General features: G+C 43.0%; 1 protein-coding gene across 1 annotated transcript in view; it reads left to right on the top strand.

The window, feature by feature from the left end:
* The first annotated feature begins 1,293 nt into the window (after positions 1 to 1,293).
* The window catches only part of Enpep (glutamyl aminopeptidase), a 76,032-nt gene continuing 57,491 nt past the window's right edge, over positions 1,294 to 19,834 (top strand). Inside the window, exons 1-3 of the mRNA XM_059265007.1 lie at positions 1,294 to 2,283; positions 11,855 to 11,996; positions 12,875 to 13,006. Coding sequence (XP_059120990.1) covers positions 1,667 to 2,283; positions 11,855 to 11,996; positions 12,875 to 13,006 — 891 coding nt within the window. The 5' untranslated portion in view covers positions 1,294 to 1,666. The remainder of the gene's footprint in view (positions 2,284 to 11,854; positions 11,997 to 12,874; positions 13,007 to 19,834) is intronic.

Genomic DNA, 19,834 nt, shown 5'->3' with positions numbered 1-19,834 from the left:
TCAGGCAGTTGACCACATTGTTTTTGATACAGGGTCTGTCGCTGGTCTTAACTCACCAAGTAGGCTAGGCTGGATAAACAAGCCTCAGGGGTGTGCTTGTCTACACCTCCCCAACACTGGGAGTCTAAGTTTCAGACCATCACACCTGGCTGCTTCTTCTTCTTCCTCTTCTTCTTTCTTTAACGTGGGCTCTAGGAACCGAACTCGGGTCTTTGTGCTTACAAGGCAAACACTGACTGACTGAGCCATCTCCCCAGCCAGAGATTTCAGTGTTATCTTACCTCCACCATGAGGACTGCTCTTTGGAAAATGCTAAGCCTTTAATAACCAGTTAACCTTGACTATTTCCCCTCTTTAGATAAGAAAAGCCGTAAGCAATGCAGTAAATATATGGACCTTCAACTCAAACCAGCTGGCTTCAGACACCAATTCTGCTCTTGCCAGATGTCCACCTCAGCACGGACAATGTCTATACGTCAGTCTCACCTCTAAAATAGGCATCAAAATCGATCCGATTGCCCAGGGCTAGGGGAAAAATTTAAATGCCGGTTTCTACAAAGTACTTACATAGTGCACGGTGTGTAAACGATCATTGAAACTTCTGTAATTACGTCTGCGTTGCTTCTGTCAGAGATGGCTAGTGTGTGCAACTAAGCTACTTCCAAGCACAGAAACTGTAAGCCTCCACACACACCTCACTCACGGCCGATCAGATCATTGCTGATGGATAGCATAGGCCAGTTTGGGTACCTGTTATCTGCTCCAAAGCTGACTTACTATATCAAAGTCTCCAGAACATACTCTCACTTGGAGGCAGACTCTGAGACAAGCAGAGTGACTTGACTTTCTGCCCTCTTGAGCCTTCCATCCGCTCGCTCTCTCTCTTTTACCTGACCAGCCTGGTTTTTAGCCTTTCCTCCTTGCCTTCCATCCGTCTGCCTTGGGCCACCTGGTCCAATCAATGTGTCACTGAATAGCTAAGTGATCCTTAAATTTAGGCATCCCTCCAAGTATCCAACCCCAGGATATGATTTCCACAGAGGGCAGAAGCTGAGTGTTTACATAATTTGGGGAAAAAAGAGGAAAAAAACAAAAAACAAAAAACACTTAGCTTCTTTGGCAAGCGACCTAATAAAATAGTGAAATTCAAGAAGCCCTTTGGCTGAGAGAGCCGGACTGCACACACAGCAGGAAGAAGCCCTAGATCTGGTGGCAAAGGTTGTGTTTTCTATCGTAAGCACACCTCTTAGCCAAAGGCTTTCTCTCTCAAGGCTGCTGACAGAGGTTTGGCAAAATCTCCTCCTCCTGTTGGCGGATAGGCTCAAGCTCTGTTTTATATTTAACTCGCTCCAGTGCCGGAGGGGGCCGGCCTGGGGAGACGCTGTTTATAGAGAGCTGGGCCAACATTCTCATCCGAACTCCTCCTTCAAGTCAGCTTCTCTCCTGAGTCCTCATCCCACTCCTCGGTTTCCGTATTCTCCCTGGAGTGGCCGGTGGGGACGGGCGGGCCTGGAAAAAGACACTGGACGCCAGACATAGAGGTGTGGGAAAGCAGAGCCAGGCTGCCAAAGCAGGGGACTCCTTCCGATTGAAAAGGGAAGTCAGCTGACGGTAGTTAGTTAAATTTAACATCCTTTCATGAGTACCATCTGACTTCGGGAGGAAGATGAACTTTGCGGAGGAAGAGCCCTCTAAGAGATACTGCATTAGAGGCAAACATGTGGCCATCATCTGTGGGGTGGTGGTGGCGGTCGGATTAATAGTGGGGCTTTCTGTGGGCTTGACCAGGTCGTGTGATTGCTCTGGAGACACTGGGCAGGACACAACCCAGGCTCCTTCCACTGCCCAGCCTCCCCAGGACCAGGACATCTGCCCTGCCAGTGAAGACGAAAGTGGAGAATGGACAAACTTCAGGCTGCCAGACTTCATCAAACCAGTCCACTACGACCTGGAGGTGAAGGCCCTGATGGAGGAGGACAGGTACACGGGCACAGTGACCATCTCTGTCAGCTTGAGCAAGTCCACACGTGACCTGTGGCTGCACATCAGGGAGACCAGGGTCACCAAACTGCCGGAGCTGAGGAAGCCCTCTGGGGAGCAGGTACCAATTCGACGGTGCTTCGAGTACAAGCAGCAGGAGTATGTGGTGATCCAGGCTGAAGAGGAGCTTGCCGCCACCAGTGGCGACAGTGTCTACCTGCTGACCTTGGAGTTTGCCGGCTGGTTGAACGGCTCGCTGGTGGGGTTTTACAGAACTACCTACACCGAGAACGGGCAAGTCAGGTACGTGCTGTGCGTGGCTTCTCTGAGCCCAGCTTCCGCAGTGATTATTTTCCTTTCCGTCTTTTATTTTGTTGGTCTGATCCCTGTCTGCCCTTGGCTTCAATTCTGCTTGCTCATCTGGGAAGCAAAATGCCTCGCCTTATTGTAGTTTGAAATTCTGTCACTAAGCTTGAAGGTTGGAAGTGGAATGGCCTGGTGTAGAGAAACCAGTAAGTCTTTTCCTTGCTACACCAAGGTAAATCACAACTCACTGCATCCTACCCTTAACATCCACACAAACTACGTCAGATTTTTATGAATATGTGTGTGTTTGGTAAATTTTACTACTGATATTTTTAGGATATGTCACAACGATCTGTTTTACAAGGAATGACAATTTCATTTGCAATGACAATGACATTAAACATCAATTGTTATTTTGTGCAGTTTCCTGGAGAAGGATCTTAATGAAAATTACACAAGATCTGACATCTCCTTAGGTGGTCATTTAAGGAAAGAAGCCTTGCTGTGACTTGTGGTCTTCTGGGATCAGAACCGGTTTCTACCTAGGTTTTCAGGGAATGCTTGAGACACATCTCAGTGATGGCAATGGATAAGTCTTGGAGCTGCCAGCTATCACTAAGCATGCAATAGTAGCACTAAGCCTTTACAACGAGGCAGTCACAAATGTTTTTCTTCCCTGCCGTGCTCCAAGCTGAAGAGTTTAAACTACACATTAAATAATAATTATAAAACATACATATTCTATCCAATCTAATCTATTATCTTTCTATCTGATAGTCACACAAATCAGTGAATTATCAGACCTCGGTTACAGGCATGAGGGCCCTTTTTGAACTCATAAAGCCATCAAACTGTGAACGTGGCCAGGGACCCAGGCGACACTACACCTGAGCTGTCACTGGACTTGAACCTGCCTGGACATTTGCCTACACAGATTCTGCAGAGTGAAATCTCTGAAAATAGCTGGGTGTCATGAATCAAAAATGGGAGCTGGGGGCAGTCCTCTGTGGATCCCTTTCCTCTGTTGTCCGAGCATTTTACAGAGCAAAGCAAAAATCTCTCGGTCAGATTTCTTCCTATTGTTTCTCAGAGAGGTTCAGAGAGTAAGAAATGTTGAATCAACTTTACATTATTGTGTGGCACATGGATAAACTGTATAGAAAGGATAATTGAAAGAAAAGATTGGAGGGATCACATAATCTATCACTCGAGCAATCAAAGTCATAATTTTTCTTCCACTTTTAAAAATGACAGCCGAGCAAGATCTGGAAACAGTTTCACTGCTCAGTGGTACTGGCCACTAACATGTTAATCTGCACTTTCATACTTCTCTAGGCCATCAAGTCGAAACGGAATTACACTTACCTATCTATGTGGATTTTAAAATTTAATCCATCATAAACTTTTTCTTTTGTCTTTAAATATGTACAAGAATCTGATATTAGAGATTGTGTACTGCTCATCTCATACACGCACTGCATTCTCTCACTTTCTGCTGCTGGACATCTGTGCTGCTTCTGGTATATTATCGTTATTATAAACACATCAGGGAAGGACATCTTTGTGCGGACATCTGCTTATGTCCCTAGGTTGGTAATCATCCTAAAAGCGGAATTACTAGGCCAAGGGTACAAGTATAGCAAAAGACTTTTAGCACTTAACTTTGTTTATACATGAATAATACACAGTCATTGCAGAGAACCTGAAAAAACAAAACAGTGAAAAGTTAAAAACGTAAACATCTACCAATGAGTTGACTTGCTATTTGGTATTCTCCCACTAAATGACACGCTGGACACATGCCTTGGTACGGCCATAGTATAATTCACTCAGCTTTTCCATTAGGCATGGATATTTAAGTTGCTCCTACACAATGTAAGGAACGACCTTATAAATAATCGCTTATGGCTGTCTCCAGTTTGAGTTCTCTGGTGTTTTTCATAGCATTGGTAGGGTCTAAGCTGAGTTTTTGATATTATGGTAGGGTTTACATAGAGGCAGATGAGAAGGTAAGAAGCCAGAGAAATTGTGGTGGGAACAAGACGCTGAGTTTGTTGGTGAGGTTTCTATACAGAAGCAAACTAGAGGGAAGTTTGTGGGAAGACACTGGAGAGAACTGTGGAAAGAAAGGAAAGAGTCACCATGGGGATGGGGGAAAATGAGTGAGGGCGACACAGGGGTCATGGATGGTGAAGCATGGAAACCTCCATCCATGCATAGAGGAGACACTGCAGATCAGGGGGAGAGGAAGGCAGACCAGGTGTTGTCAAGATGGAGACGCATGGGAAGGAAGCCGGGAGGGAAGCAGCTCAGGCCTGCTGGTTGACTGACAGTGAGGAAGGGCTGAAGTGAGGGATCCAGGATGCCCAAGATGTAGCGCCTGCGTGATGGCCCTACCCTTTCGTTGATGCTGGAAACAGAAGAAGTTGGTGTAGAAATTCAGTTTTAGACCTGCTGATGCCTGTTAGAACCAGCTAGTAGGAATCTGGGTAAATACCTCTGAAGCAAAAAAGCTAAAGTTTACGATATGATTTAGTAGCTGTATGAAAACAGTGTAGCTATGGGAAAATATATTATCACACACAAATGTGTATGCTCCGTCGTGAGGTTTTGATCTTGAAATTTTAGCTATAGGTCAGATGACTCTCAGCTCATGGAAAGTTATCAGTAGAGTGAGATTTATGAGGAGGTCTTGTATGCTTGTTGTAGGGCTAGTGGTTTTTCTTTGCTTTGGAAGCAAGGAAAGTTCTCTTGGCCTTGAACATCTTCTGCATACAAAGCAACACAACTTGGAATTAAATGATGAGCTGGTCCGTTCAGTCTTCCATACGACTCCACTGAGATGTGAGTGACCACCCTGTGTCAACCGAGCAGCTCGTGTGTAGGACTCAGGGACCCTTAACTGGCTGCAGACATAGCGTTGGTAGCTGCTACCCCTACAACAGAAGCCCTCCTGCTTAAGGATTTAAGCCAGACTTTGCTGTTTGTTTTGCTGGCTCACAGTTATTAAGTTGCTGAACACAGCCTGGGAGTTGTTCTTGGGAGCATGGTGCCAGTGATTTATGAGATAGGCCAATTGTTTGGTATTTTGTTTTCTAAAGTTGATTCCGAGTGAGCAAGGCTGGGAGTTATGGTGTAGCTTCTTCCTCAGCCTTCTCGAAAGCATGTTGGTCTGATGCAGTCGAGGAAAGCAGACAGAGGTTCTCCTTGATGACCAGTTAATAAGCTAAAAGGAGTAAGATTTCAAAGTCCACTGAGTGACTTATTAGCATGGCCCAGGGAGGCCCCCTAGAGAAGTGGTTTGCTCAGCACATTTGCCTGGTGTTAATTACTCCAAACATGGCAGAATCACTTCTGTGTGTTGTCTGCTGTTCTTGGGCAAGTCTCATTCATTGGTAGCCCAGCTCAGATTTTAAAAAGGACTTTTAATCTCGAAATAAAGATTGTGATCCAAAATCACTTTATATTGCTGTTTTATATACCTTGTCTTCAAATTTGCTTAGCATTTAGGAAATTCTGGTGGCAAGTCAAAGAGTTGGCCTCTGTCAACAGAGTTTTCTGACATCTTCAGTAGTCCACGAGAGAAAGAAGAAACACGTTACCTTTCCTTGTGTTTGTTGTTGTTTTGTTTGGAATAAGACAGGGTCTTACTATGTAGCTCTGGCTATCCTGAAACTCACTCTGTAGACAAGGCAAACACACAGAGATCTGCCTGCCTCTGCCCCGAAAGTGATGGAATTAAAGGCCTACGCCGCCAATGCCTGGCACAAGTTACCATTTTAAAATATGTTTGTGTTACTGAGAGGACTTACACACAACGTATTTTTTCCCATTGCATAGTCCAGCCAAATAAATGAATTTTAAATACTTTAGATTGCAAAAAACAGTATGCCAGAAAGTCTGGGGCTGGTGTGGTAGTGTGTGTGTGTTAATCCCAAAGATTTGAGGAGAAAGACCACCAACCCAAGTCACCATGGTCAAATTAATTAAAACAAACAATTAATTAAAGCAAGCATTTTTTTATGTGTGTACATGGGCTGTCTCCCCCTGAAGGTCAGGTTCAAGAGATCGGCATTGGACGTGAGGAAGACAATGTTTTTATAACTCAGGGGTGGAGGGTTTCCAAATGGAGGATTTGGCAAGCAAAACAGGGGGGTTACAGGAGCAGAACAAAAACGTAACAAGTTAGTCATAACCATCTCTTGAAGCCATGCCATGGCTGCAAGGTGGTCGTACCAAGGTCGTCACATAGGTGGTTACAAAGACCTTTGAAAGAAAGATACAGTTGTTGTTTCCTGGAACAGGTAGTGTGGAGTCATCTGTAGTTAAGGTTACAGGTGGAGCACAGCTCAGTCCTTGAGAAACACAGATGTGATCATAAACAGGAATGGACCTAGTTTGTCTGTGCTATAAAGTGGCTTGTAAGCCTAAGATGGAGGCAGGCTGGTTCATCACCTGCTTATAATCTCAGCACTGGGGCAGCCGAGGATGATGAGAAGTTCAAGGCTTTCCCGGACCACACAGCATGGCCCTGTCTCAGAAAGGCAAAGAAAGCCTAGTTTATCCTCTAGATGTACAGGGAATAGTGTGAGGTGTGTCTTGTCACTATCGTACACATTTCAAGGATGTTACTTCATCAGGTGGTTCCTAAAGTGCGTCAGGCCAGACTTACTCTGGTGACTATGTTTCACGCTACCTGAAGACACTAAATCGGGTTTTTTTTTTTTTTTTTTTCTCTTTTTTGGTTTTTCAAGACAGGGTATCTCTCTGTAGCTTTGCGCCTTTCCTGGAACTCACTTGGTAGCCCAGGCTGGCCTCGAACTCACAGAGATCCGCCTGGCTCTGCCTCTAAATTGGGTTTTGTGACTTGCGGAAGTTCACACATGGGAAGACAAAAGAAGATTAGAATCTCAGAAGTTTTCCTCTTAAAAGAGAGTTTTTCCTTTAAAATCATACGGCTCTGCACTTTGACAAGGGGAAAAAATAGTACATATTTTGCCTGCCTGTTGGCAATTAATATCATTCACTTTCCCTGCACAACTAGGTCTCCATAATTGTGTTAGACGCAGTGTGACAGCTGAACAGGCCGCCGAGGTAAAACAGACCCACCGTACGGACACAGCTGCAGTTCTCTGATCCCTGTGCACAGCAAAAGCAAGAACACTCTAATTCAGGAGAACAATTGGTCAGAGAGCTTTTGAAAGGGGGAGTGTACAAGGATTAAACATTCTCCTCTCACCTGGGTTCTCAGGAGCTCATACTCTAGCATCTTGCAGAGAGCTGAAGTTTGAGAAACCTATACAGAGAATGACAGTTGCCTGGAAGGGTCACTGCTCCACTCCCTGCTTAGTCTGGGCTTTTGTGAGGCGCTTGCCTGAGCCAGATCCCGCCCAACACACACACACACACACACACACACACACACACACACACACACACACACACACGTCTCTCTCATCACTTTGCTAGCTTATTTCTGAGGTGGACTAAGCTGCAACAAGATTGTTCCTTTTTCCCTCACCTCTGGGGGAAAAAATTCAAGGAGGTCAAAACAATTCAAAAGAAAGAGGTAGCTGAGCAAGTATGGGTTGCCCCTTGCTGCATCTTGTGGTAAGGCTTTCCTGCTCTGGAAAAACCGTGAGGGATTCTTCATAGTCTGATGTGTTTACAATCCAGTACAATCTACAAAAGGTTTACAGTTAAGGTCTGTTGCAGGACATGTGACGCACACCTTTAATCCCTGTAGAGGCAGAGGCAGGTGAATCTGTGAGTTCAAGGACAGCCTGGTCTACATAGTGAGTTCTTGGGCACCTAGGGCCACCCAATGAGATCCTGTCTCAAACAAAACAAAATAAAACAAAACACAATGAAATTTCCATTTACTGAACTGTTAACATCATGTTAAACAATTATTCTGTTGCAGAAGAGACCCTTGGCTAAGGCTTTTCTTAGATAACTTGGTTAAAAAAGAAAGAAAGAAAGAAAGAGACCAACAACAAGGAAAAACCACTTCAAACTTACAGAAACATTAGAAGAGTGGGTATTTGGAATGTCTGAAAATAATTTACCCAGATTCACCAATTATTTATATTTTGTCCCCTTTGCCCCTCTCTTCTCTCTCTAAAGAATTCATTTACATCTTGGCATCAGGGTATATTTCTTAAGTGCAAGGCATTGTTTAACAAAGACATAGCAGCTTTAAAAAAATCACAGAATTTAGCATCAATACAATTATGTAAGCCAGGCTTCATAATCAGGTTTCTTTAGTTAACTCAGCAATAGCTTGCTGGTTTTTCTGTCTCCCCAGTATCCCACCTTGGAAGTGTGCCCAGCACTACAAGCTCCTTCAAACCCAAGTTTCCCCCCAGCCTTTCTTCATCTTTCTCGATGCCAGTATTTCTGAAGAGGACGGGCCAGTTATTTTGAGAATGCCCCTAGGTTTCCATTTGTGTGGCTCTTTTTAAAATGTCAGATGAGCTTTTCTATCAGGAGAATCAGGGAACTGAGGCCTTGTAGTGCTCGGGTGGGGGTGCAACTGTTTATAAGTCAGTTATTGCTATTGATGTTACTTTTTTTTAAGATTTATTTATTTATTATGTATACAGAAGAGGGCACCAGATCTGATTACAGATGGTTATGAGCCACCATGTGGGTGCTGGGAATTGAACTCAGGACCTCTGGAAGCACAGTCGGTGCTCTTAACCGCTGAGCCATCTCTCCAGTCCTGATGTTACTTTTTAAACCGTGCCCTTCAGGTAATTTCCAACGGGCTTCTCCAGAGTGGGAGTGACAGGGTCTGTAGGCCATGTTTCTGGAGACCGTTTGAAACATGCAAATATGTCTTTACCCGATTCTTTTGGGTAAAGAATTTCTGAAGATTTTCTAAATCTGGTATTCCTTCTAAAATTGTTGGTCTTGGGGCTGGAGAGATGGCTCAGCAGTTAAGAGCACTGGCTGCTCTTCCAGAGGTCCTGAGTTCAATTCCCAGTACCCACATGGCAGCTCACAACCATCTATAATGAGATCTGGTGCCCTCTTCTGGCTTGCAGGGACACATGCAGGCAAAACACTGTATACATAATAGCTAAGTAACTAACTAAATAACTAAATAAATAAATAAAATTCTTGGTCACTAAGAGTCCTCTGAGATGTGTCTCATAGGTAGAGTGCATACTTGGCACTTAGAAAACCCTGAGGTCAATCTCTAGCACTACAATATAAAATGTCTACAATCTACTTAAACAAGAATTAAAATCAAACTTGAAATCAAAGGAAGAATTCATAGGCCGTCCTCACTAGCTTCTCTGCTCCTGTGATAAAATGCTGATCAAAACCAACTTGAGGAAGAATGATTTAGCTTCTTATGTCACAGACCATCAACGCTGGAAGTCAAGGAAGGAACTCACAGTGGGAATCTGAAGTAGAAACTGAAACAAACTATGGAGGAATGTTACTTGGTGACTTAATTTCCATAGTTTGCTCAGCCTGCTTTCTTATAGAACCAAGGCCCACCTGCTGAGAAACACCACCACCCATAATGGGCTGGGCCCTCAAGAAAGTGCCCCATAGACACCCATAGGTTAGTCTGATGGAGGTAATTCTCCAGTTAAGGTTCCTTCTTTCCACCTGACTCTAGTTTGTTAAGTTTTAAAAAACGAACCAAAACAATGGTTCAGTTTACCCAAAGGCCCTCATCACCAAACCTGATGACCTGAGTTTGATCCCTACAACTTTTGGTGGAGGGAGAGGGCTGACTCCAGCAACTGTCCTCTGATCACACTGCTACAGCCCACCCCCCACCCCCCCACACCATAAATAAAATGTAAAAAAAGTAGTTAAGAAAAAAGAAGAACAAGAAAGGATTCATGTAGGGCCAGGCGGTGGTGGCACACACCTTTAATCCCAGCACTTGGGAGGTAGAGCCAGGCGGATCTCTGTGAGTTCGAGGCCAGCCTGGTCTACAGAGTGAGATCTAGGACAGGCCCCAAAACTACACAGAGAAACCAGGTCTTGAAAAACCAAAAAAAAAAAAAAAAGAAGAAGAAGAAGAAGAAGAAGAAGAAGAAGAAGAAGAAGAAGAAGAAGAAAAGAAAGGATTCATGTGTTCTTAGTTTATTCAATGGGTTGTATTCCCATTCTGTTGATTTTGATGTTCCAGTTCCCATAGGTTTGGCAAGTAGTAATCCTGTCAAGCAGACACCTGTGTCCTTCTGACTTGTTTCCACAATTCTTTGAATACTTCTTACTTTCTTGGTGTGACAAGATGATCTGGGTCATCATGGACTTCTTACCCAGTCCTACCTAGAAGCAGCCCTTTCTCTAAGGAGCCCTGGCTCCTGTTAGCAGAGAATTGCATTTGGAACTCGTTGTCTGGGAGCAGAAAATGTCTGCAATGTGTATTATTATGATTATGGTGCAATGTGTATTATTATGATTATGGTGTGTGTGTGTAGTACCTTCAGAAAAAATGAAATGTTCTAATAATTTAGATTTTTTGTTTTTTTAAATCTTTTTTATTGTTCTCTCTCTCTCTCTCTCTCTCTCTCTCTCTCTCTCTCTCTCTCTCTCTCTCTCTGTGTGTGTGTGTGTGTGTGTGTGTGTGTGTGTGTGTGTGGCTTTTTTGTGTTGTTGAGACAGGGTCTGGCTGTGTCCTGCAGACTGGCTTGAAACTCAATGTGATCTTCCATTTCCAGTCTCCTCAGTGTTGGGATTACAAGGGTAAAACACCCCTCCTGGCTCTTTAGCTTGGAATTCTTCGTGATACAGCTTCTTTAGTTCATGAGAACCCATGTTATCCTTGTACAGATTATTGGTGACATCAATCAATGTTACCTTGCTTCTATTGTTTTTATGTGCTGTTCTTTCCAATGAGCAAATATATGATCATATTGTCTTACTGTAATACACACACACACACACACACACACACACACACACACACACACGGTATTTTCACCTTGAAATTCTAGAAATGTTAAATATTAACAGTTTAGAGAATACAAGCTCATGCCTAAATCAGAAATGCTGCTGTCTTTTTAAAAGTGGGCTTTTTAACTTAAAAAGCTATGTAGGAGATTATACCCAGGGCCTTGCACATATCAAGTGGGTGATCTACCACTGAGCTATATCCTCAGTCCTCAAAATGGGGCTTAGACCAGGTTAACATTTACCTCACTAGGGAGAAGATTCAGCATCCATTTCGCCTGAAATGAACAGGAATTCTGTCCTTGGTGCAGTGTAAGCACGGGAGAATGTGCCACTGGGTCAGAAGGAGGACTGCTAGAAGATACTCCTCCACCCTGTGACAGGACGCACCTGCTCCCAGCTCCCAGTTCAGTTGAGACAGGCAAATGGGTGTGCATGTGTTTACCTCCTTGTTGCTCAGTAGCTTTGGGTAGAGTACCCTCAAAATTCTAAACCCCTTCGACAGACATTTGATAGTCTTTTAAATGGATCTTGTGAAAAGAAATGTTAATAGCTATAATGATGCGGCTCACGTTGTCTATAGGAATAGAAACAAGGACTGTCAGAAGCAGCAGCATGCATTGTGTCTGTGTTTATTCCTCAGGAGCATAGCGGCCACTGACCATGAGCCAACGGATGCCAGGAAGTCCTTCCCTTGTTTTGATGAGCCCAACAAGAAGGCAACTTACAACATATCCATCATTCACCCCAAAGAATACTCAGCACTTTCAAATATGCCGGTACTGGTAAGTATTTTTAAATTTGTGTCTGCGCATACACTGTTTGCAGTGTTGAACTACCTGATTCACCATAGAAGGGAACTCTGAATCCTAAAACTAAATGTGCTATGTAGCTATCAATTTAAAAGACTAAGAGTACATCTTAGCAATCTTTTATTCTTTGACTCTAGGAAATTGTCAGCTTATAACATCACAGTCCAGTAATAAATTCACCTTGAAATTTTTAAGGAAGAAAGAATATAATACATATAGATTGACTCTGCTTAACAACACAAACCACTAGTCAATAAAAAAATCAAAGACACACTTAAAGTTTTCTGGGCCATACTCACTATTTAGACTTTTCAGTTCAATACAACCCTTGTTTTTAAATAGATAAAGCTATTTTTAAAAAATCACTACTTCAATTCTTGGTTGTACAAGCCAACTCTAGAGAACACCATGCCCATAGATTTTTCTGCTAAAAAAATCTGTCAAAGGTTGAATTAATAATAGGTTATAATAATTCTGCCTGGATACTTGTTAATACAGGACTCTTTCCTGTGTTTTGTCTTCATAATAGGTGACTTTTTTTTCCCTCAAGGGTTTCTCTGTGCAGCTTTGGGGCCTTTCCTGGAACTCACTCTGTAGCCCAGGCTGGCCTGGAACTCACAGAGATCCTCCTGCCTCTGCCTCCCGAGTGCTGGGATTAAAGGCGTGCGCCACCACCGCCCAGCTAATAGGTGACTTTTTTTAAAGCCTTCTCATCATTATCACTTATCATTTGACCCCTGAACTTCGAAAATGAACTTCTGAGTAGGGAATGGGGCTTGAGGTATTCATTTGTTTGTCTTATTCATGGTTGATCTTATGATAAATAAAAGACAATCTTCTGTTTTCCACAGAGAGAAGAGGTAGTGGATAACAACTGGAATAAAACGATTTTTAAGGAGTCTGTCCCCATGAGCACTTACCTGGTGTGCTTTGCTGTACATCAGTTCGTCTCTGTACAGAGAACGTCCAACAGCGGCAAACTAGTGAGTCTCGTCAGATTTCAAAAACTCCTGGGGATTTAGCTCAGTGGTAGAGCGCTTGCCTAGCAAGTGGCCCTGGGTTTGGTCCTCAGCTCTGGAAAAAAACAAACAAACAAAAAAACCAAAAAAACTCACCACCAATGCATTTGCGATTAACTTGCTGGCTTTTAAAAATACCTGCTTATTGGTTTTCCGTACAACAGGCAAGGAACCTCATCAGCCACCAGGTTTTGGGAGCTCAGTAATTAAACAACACAGAAAAGTTCAAGCTGCCAGGACACAGGTGACGAATAAACAAAGGTGACAGGCATGGATATGTGTAGCCTTGAAATATTTTAAAAGGAAAATTCACTGAAAATCCAAAACTAATTCCCATATAGACCAGCACAAGTATGTCAGACTATGTGGCCCTACCCAACTGCATTACAAGGCTTGGCATATATGTGTTAGAAGGAGCTTTTGCATAGAGAGGGGGTCGGGAGATGAGCAGTTTATGGAGCCATTTCTATATGTAATTTTTGGTTGTTTGTTTGTTTGAGATAGGGTTTCCTTGTGTATCCCTGGTCGTCCTGGAACATGCTCTGTAGACCAGGTTGGCTTTGAATTCAGAGAGGCCTGCTTCTGCCTCCCCAGTGCTGGGATTAAGGGCATGTACCACCACTGCCCGGCTCTATTAAAATCAGGCAGCCACTTCCTGAGACCCTGACTCAAGAAAAACAAACATATATTTCGAAGTATATAAGTTTTAAATCAACAAATTGATACAGAAACATAAAAAAGTCAACAAAATATCAGAAATAGTTTTGAAAATATGAACATGTTTTTAAATGAAAGCTTCAATGGCTTCCTTTGGAATTTTTTTTTTTTACAATTATTTATTTACTGTGTGCATGTGCATGTGTGAGTATAAATGCACGTGTGAGTATTCGTATGTGTGAGTGTGCATGCGCGTGTGTGTGTGTGTGTGTGTGTGTGTGTGTGTGTGTGTGTGCTGCAGCATGGTATGGAGGTCAAGGATACCTTGTGGGAATTTATTCTCTTCTTCTACCAAGTAAGATTGGGGATTGAACTTGGGTCTTCAGAGTGTCACCAAGTCCCTTTACCTGACAATTTATTTTGCTGTCCCAATGACTTCCTTTTGAAAACCCAAAACCATTTTTACCTACAAGTTTTTTGGTTTGGGGGCTAGAGAGGTGCCTCAGAGGTTAAGAGCACTGGTTTTTCCTGAGAACCTGGATTTGATTGCCAGCATCCACATGGCTCACAATCATCTGTAACTCTGGTTCTGGCTACCTCACATGCCCGGCATGCATGTGATGTACAGACATACATGCAGGCAAAACACTCATTCACATAAAATAATAAAAAAAAATTTCCAGCCGGGCGGTGGTGGCGCACGCCTTTAATCCCAGCACTCGGGAGGCAGAGCCAGGCGGATCTCTGTGAGTTCGAGGCCAGCCTGGGCTACCAAGTGAGTCCCAGGAAAGGCGCAAAGCTACACAGAGAAACCCTGTCTCGAAAAACAAAAAAAAAAAAAAAAAAAAAAAAAAAAAAATTTCCAAAAACTAAAAAAAAATTTTAGTTTGTTTTGGAAACCCCTATTTGGCTACTATTTAAATTCTTGTTTTACTTAGGAAGCAAGTCAATTCACCTCTATAACATATATATGCATGCATATATGTAGCCATATATATTCACACACACACACACACAAACACACACACACACATCCACATGGCACCCTTTACAGTATGCATTATAAGAAAGAAGTTGGGGTTGGGGATTTAGCTCAGTTGTAGAGCGCTTGCCTAGCAAACGCAAGGCCCTGGGTTCGGTCCCCAGCTCCAGAAAAATAAAAATAAAAATAAAAATAAAATAAAATAAAATAAAAAGGAAGAAGTCACTACCCCATTTTACAGATGAGAAACTTAAAGCCAAGGGAATTCAAAGCTTTCCTGAAGAGCCACCTGAGGAGTGGTAGGGACACCCATTCTTTATTCTTTCTACAACATCATGCTCTGCTAAGGTTTCTGGGAAATGTGAAGTTCTGAAAGTATTATTACCTCATCATCAATCATCGCAAGGGAAGGGCCAGATGTTTTTACTTCCCATGAAGTAAAACTTGCTCCTGGGGAACAACTGCCTTCATTTAGGTATTAATGGGGTCGGTATTGAGAGATGCTAAAACTGGGTTTCCAATATCCAGGTTATAGTGGGTGGGGGAACATTTCACTTGGGGCTCAGGAGACCTGATCCAGCTCAACTCTTTCTCATGCCACATATATTGTTTTGATCAAGGGCACCATCAGTTCCTAAAGATGACATTGAGTATTGGGGAAGTGGCACCAATAGAAGAAACCGCTTTTCTAGAATCTGCTTCACATAGTCGGTGGTGTACCTCTGGCTTGATATAAAGTTGAGGCCATTAGTGAAGCTCACGTTTTTCCTCCACTGTCACAGCAAATGGGGACTACTTACTGAGTGCTTCCTTGAGAACCCACACTTCATTGCATACAGGTGTTCTCCACATTACGTTTTTACAGTACGATCACATTCTGAGCACTTTTTAAAAAAATTTTGAGTAGAACATCAAGACAAGGCAGAAAGGCTGAGCAATTCCTCTCTGTTCATATAGTTTTCTGAGTCAGAATGCAGCCACGTAGCCGGCAGAGGACATCACACTCTTAGTTACTTTCTAATAGCCACCGTGAGCTTGAGTTTCCGGATGACTCCCTCACTGAATCTCCCGAGCAGCTCTGCTGGCTAGGTGAGTCATTATGGGGTGTATCAGCTTTTGGCTAGATTCTAGGGATGGATTTCAAGTAAAGGAATGGGGCAACAGAGTGGAAAATACAGTTTTGCAAAAGATCCCAACAGTAGTAAATACTTCTTAAATGGCTCTCATGTGCAAGCTGGCCACAGAAGGCTCTTTCTAAAACCAGCAGCAAGGTCGATGTTTCGGAAAGGGAGTGAGGACATCCTGTTATGACATTCCTTTCTGATCACCTAGTTCCTAAGAGAACTCAACTGCCTTCTGAAATTCCCCAGATCCTGTAGTCAGAGTTCAGCAAAGTAACCTGGAGCTGCCGCCAGGGGGCGCCTTGTCCTCCTCATCTTCTGCCAAACTGTGGTGTAGTCTCCTCTAAAAGTCGAACAGGACTTTCCCTGAGGACCTGAAGCACTTAATGTGTGGTGGGCTCATGCTTCCTGAAGACTTCCTTCTCTTTCATATTCGGAAGCTCGCTCCTACTCGCTGTGTGTTCATTCTGCATTGAAGGCTGATATTCTGATATTGGCACCTCAGAAGAAAATTCTCCATGTGCAGTACTCATTTCAGAGAGAAGCCCAAGAAACTCAGCCTCCTTAGATCCACTGAAATGTGACAGAGAGGAAACCCACCTACGTCTCATAACCCTTTTGAAAAATGAGTTATAATCAATTTGTTGCAAAAATTACCTAGTAAGGTAAGACACAGCAGTTAGGCAGGCAGTCAGCCCAGCGTCATGAATGAGGTAAGACACAGCAGTTAGGCAGGCAGTCAGCCCAGCGTCATGAATGAGGTAAGACATAGCAGTTAGGCAGGCAGACCAGCATCATGAATGATCCCTTGCTCTGGTGGTTTCTGTCCTGCATTTCTGACTCTCTTATTACTGTCATCTCAAGTGGTTCTCAGACAGAGGTGAATAAAGGTCTCTGTAATCATTTTACCTCCATTAACCGTCTCCCACATACTGGTTTCCCTGGATCAAATTGACGTGCTCTCCCACACATGGGTTTTCCTGAATCATGGGCAGATATTTATCATTTGGAATTTCTCACTTCCTCTCTCTCTCTCTCTCTCTCTCTCTCTCTCTCTCTCTCTCTCTCACTTTCAAAAACAAAATGCAGAAATGAAAATCAAAACAAACAAGCCAAAGACCAATAGGACAAAAAACAAAAAAACCAAACCCAAAGAAACCGGAAACAAAAAGTTCACACACACACACACACACACACACACACACACACACACACACACACTCACACCCCAAAACAAAAACAAAAACCAAAAAATCATGGAACTCATTTTGTGTTGGCCAACTACTCGTGAGCATAGGGCCTGGTGTGGTTGATATATACAGTTATAATCCATTGGGAAAAAACCTGATTTTCCTTTGCCAGTGGGTATCAATTATAGATAACTTCTTGGTTAAGGGTGGAACCCGGTATCCTCTTGACAAGCTGACTGCTCCAACTCTGCTGACTGCTTCTTATTACAAGTTCCACAGAGACACACCAGTCAAAGCCCTGCTCTGTCTAATGGGCTTCCTATGTTGTGTTTTACTCACCACTGCTGCATGCTGGGTGGGATCCGTGAAGGTGCAGCAGAGCATCATTTACTGCACCATCTGGACCTGAAATCCTGTTACTTTTTCAGTAAATACTTTAAAGATGGAGCTAGATCATTACTGTGCACACAGCATTCTTCACAGAAATTGAGTGAAGCCAATGACCATTCTTATTTACACTGTTTCTGACAACATAGCTCTGGTACATTAATCCCTGTCAACCATTCAATCAGTTTCTACTATATAATACAAGAGTCCGTGACACTCTCGTTAAACTTGGTGAGGTGTAGAGGATATTCGACCCTCTGACAGGAGCGCCTTCCCACCGTTATCAGCAGCTTGAGATCTGTTATTTACTGTGACTGGAAGAAAGGGCAGAGCAGGTGTAGTGGAGCCATCTGTTGTAAGTGAAGTTTTTTCCTTAGGCATGAGAAAAATTACGTGGAGTTTTAAGATAGCTCAGAAAACTTTTGATTTTGTATATTTTCTTTTTCTTTCTTTTTTTTGAAAGAGTAGTTTGTGTTGTTTTTATTCAACTCTGGAGAAAGGGGAGAAATTTGAAGAATGACTTATAGTAGTTTTGTAACTGTTGAGACTAGGTACCAATAGAAAGATGTCCTTCCTCCCTCCCTCCCTTCCTTCCTTCCCTCCCTCCCTCTCTCCCTCCCTCCCTCCCTCCCTTCCTCCCTTCCTCCCTCCCTCCCTTCCTTTTTGCTTTTCTAGCTCTTGGCAAGTAACCTCCTCCTGAGGCTTTTGGCATTTAGTTGATTGGGTAAGGGTTTGTAGCAAATGATGTCACTGAATTCCACCTTGGAAAAACCAACCAACCAACCAACCAACCAACCAACCAACCAACCAGCCGACCAACCCTGAACCGTGCACATTATAGAGAGAGTACATGATGTTTTACCTGTGTGAAGTAACTGTTCAGCTATGGATGTAAAATTGCCATCCCATCATCCTTTTAGAAGTCACATCATAATTATGTTATGTATTTTTTTTCTTCGAGACAGGGTTTCTCTGTGTAGCTTTGGAGCCTATCCTGGAACTCACTCTGTAGACCAGGCTAGCCTTGATCTCACAGAGATCCACCTGGCTCTGCCTCCCAAGTGCTGGGATTAAAGGCATGTGCCACACATTATGTATTTTTTTTAAATTTATTTATCTAGAAGAGGACATCAGATCTCATTACAGATGGTTGTGAGCCACCATGTGGTTGCTGGGAATTGAACTCAGGACCTCTGAAAGAGCAGCCAGTGTTCTTAACCTCTGAGCCCCCATACATTATGTATTATTAATAATTTTATAAGCAATATTTCTGTGTCAGGGTTTCACTAGGATATATTGCAATTCATTTTCAAATCCAGAACAATTTGAATTTATATATTGTTTTTGTTTTCCTTAAGGACTCATTTAATAGAAAGTTTAGAAGAAAACAGGAACTGACAAAAATTAAAATTTCCAAATTTCCATATGTAAAATATTTCCTGGTAGGTTTGTGGTGCCTTCTCAGATGTATTCAACCTACATTAACTTCTCCAGAATGTATTAACTTTGCACCCAGCTCCAAGGAATCAAATCCAGCCCAAGTTAAATTTCTTTGGGGCAGTTGGCCGATGTCTTTTGTAAAGAAGTGTGTGTAAAAAGGAGTAATTACCATGTTGGGGAGTGCCCTTGGCTTTCCCAGCGAAGGAGAAAATTGGGGCGGGAATGCTGGTTGAAGGCAGTGTTCACTCAACTAGATATACACAGCAGCCACGTCAGTTCCAGGAGCTCAGCAAGAGACTGTACTGTGCTTACTCCCCAAAGTGCCAAGGGACAGTTGCAGAATGACTGTGCCCAGAACTCCACCGGGGGATGAAGCCTGGCCACTTACCCTTGTTTTCCCTATCACTCTCAAGTTAGTCCATTGTTTGCCTAAATGAAAAGGCCTTTGTTAAAGACTGGGCATGCTATTGGGTTTTGTTTGTTTTGTTTTGAAGACCACACTATGTTTAGGAAGGATTTAAGTTCTTTTCATTGTTATTTTATTTTATGTGGATGAGTGTTTTGTCTGGGTACCAGGGAGGCCAGAAGAGGGCATTGGGCTCTCTGGAACTTGAGTTACCTATGGCTGTGAGCCACCACAATGAGTACAAGGAATGGAAACTGAGGAGCAACCAGTGCTCTTAACTGCTGAGCCATCTCTCCAGCCCTGGGTTTTCAGTTTTAGTCATGGATCTCATCTTTTGCACTTCCCTTCACAGAAATTATCTCACTAGAAAATACTGTTTTAATAATTGAGTGTATTTTAACATTGTATTTTGAAATAATTCACAGACTTAGCTGGCTATGCTGTGTCAATACCGTAAACAACTATTTATCATACAGTCACTAAGACTGAGAAATGAGTATTATACAGCACGACTGACTAATCCACAGCCTTGCCTTTGGATTTCAGCAGCTTTGATGGCATCGTGCTTGTTTTGTTTCAGTATCTGATAGACAGTTCACCTGCGCAAAG

The sequence above is a fragment of the Peromyscus eremicus genome, chromosome 6 (genome assembly GCF_949786415.1).
Source record: "Peromyscus eremicus chromosome 6, PerEre_H2_v1, whole genome shotgun sequence".
In the NCBI taxonomy this organism is placed as follows: domain Eukaryota; kingdom Metazoa; phylum Chordata; class Mammalia; order Rodentia; family Cricetidae; genus Peromyscus; species Peromyscus eremicus.
Note: the sequence above shows the minus strand (reverse complement) of the source record. Positions and strands in the feature narration are given on the sequence as shown.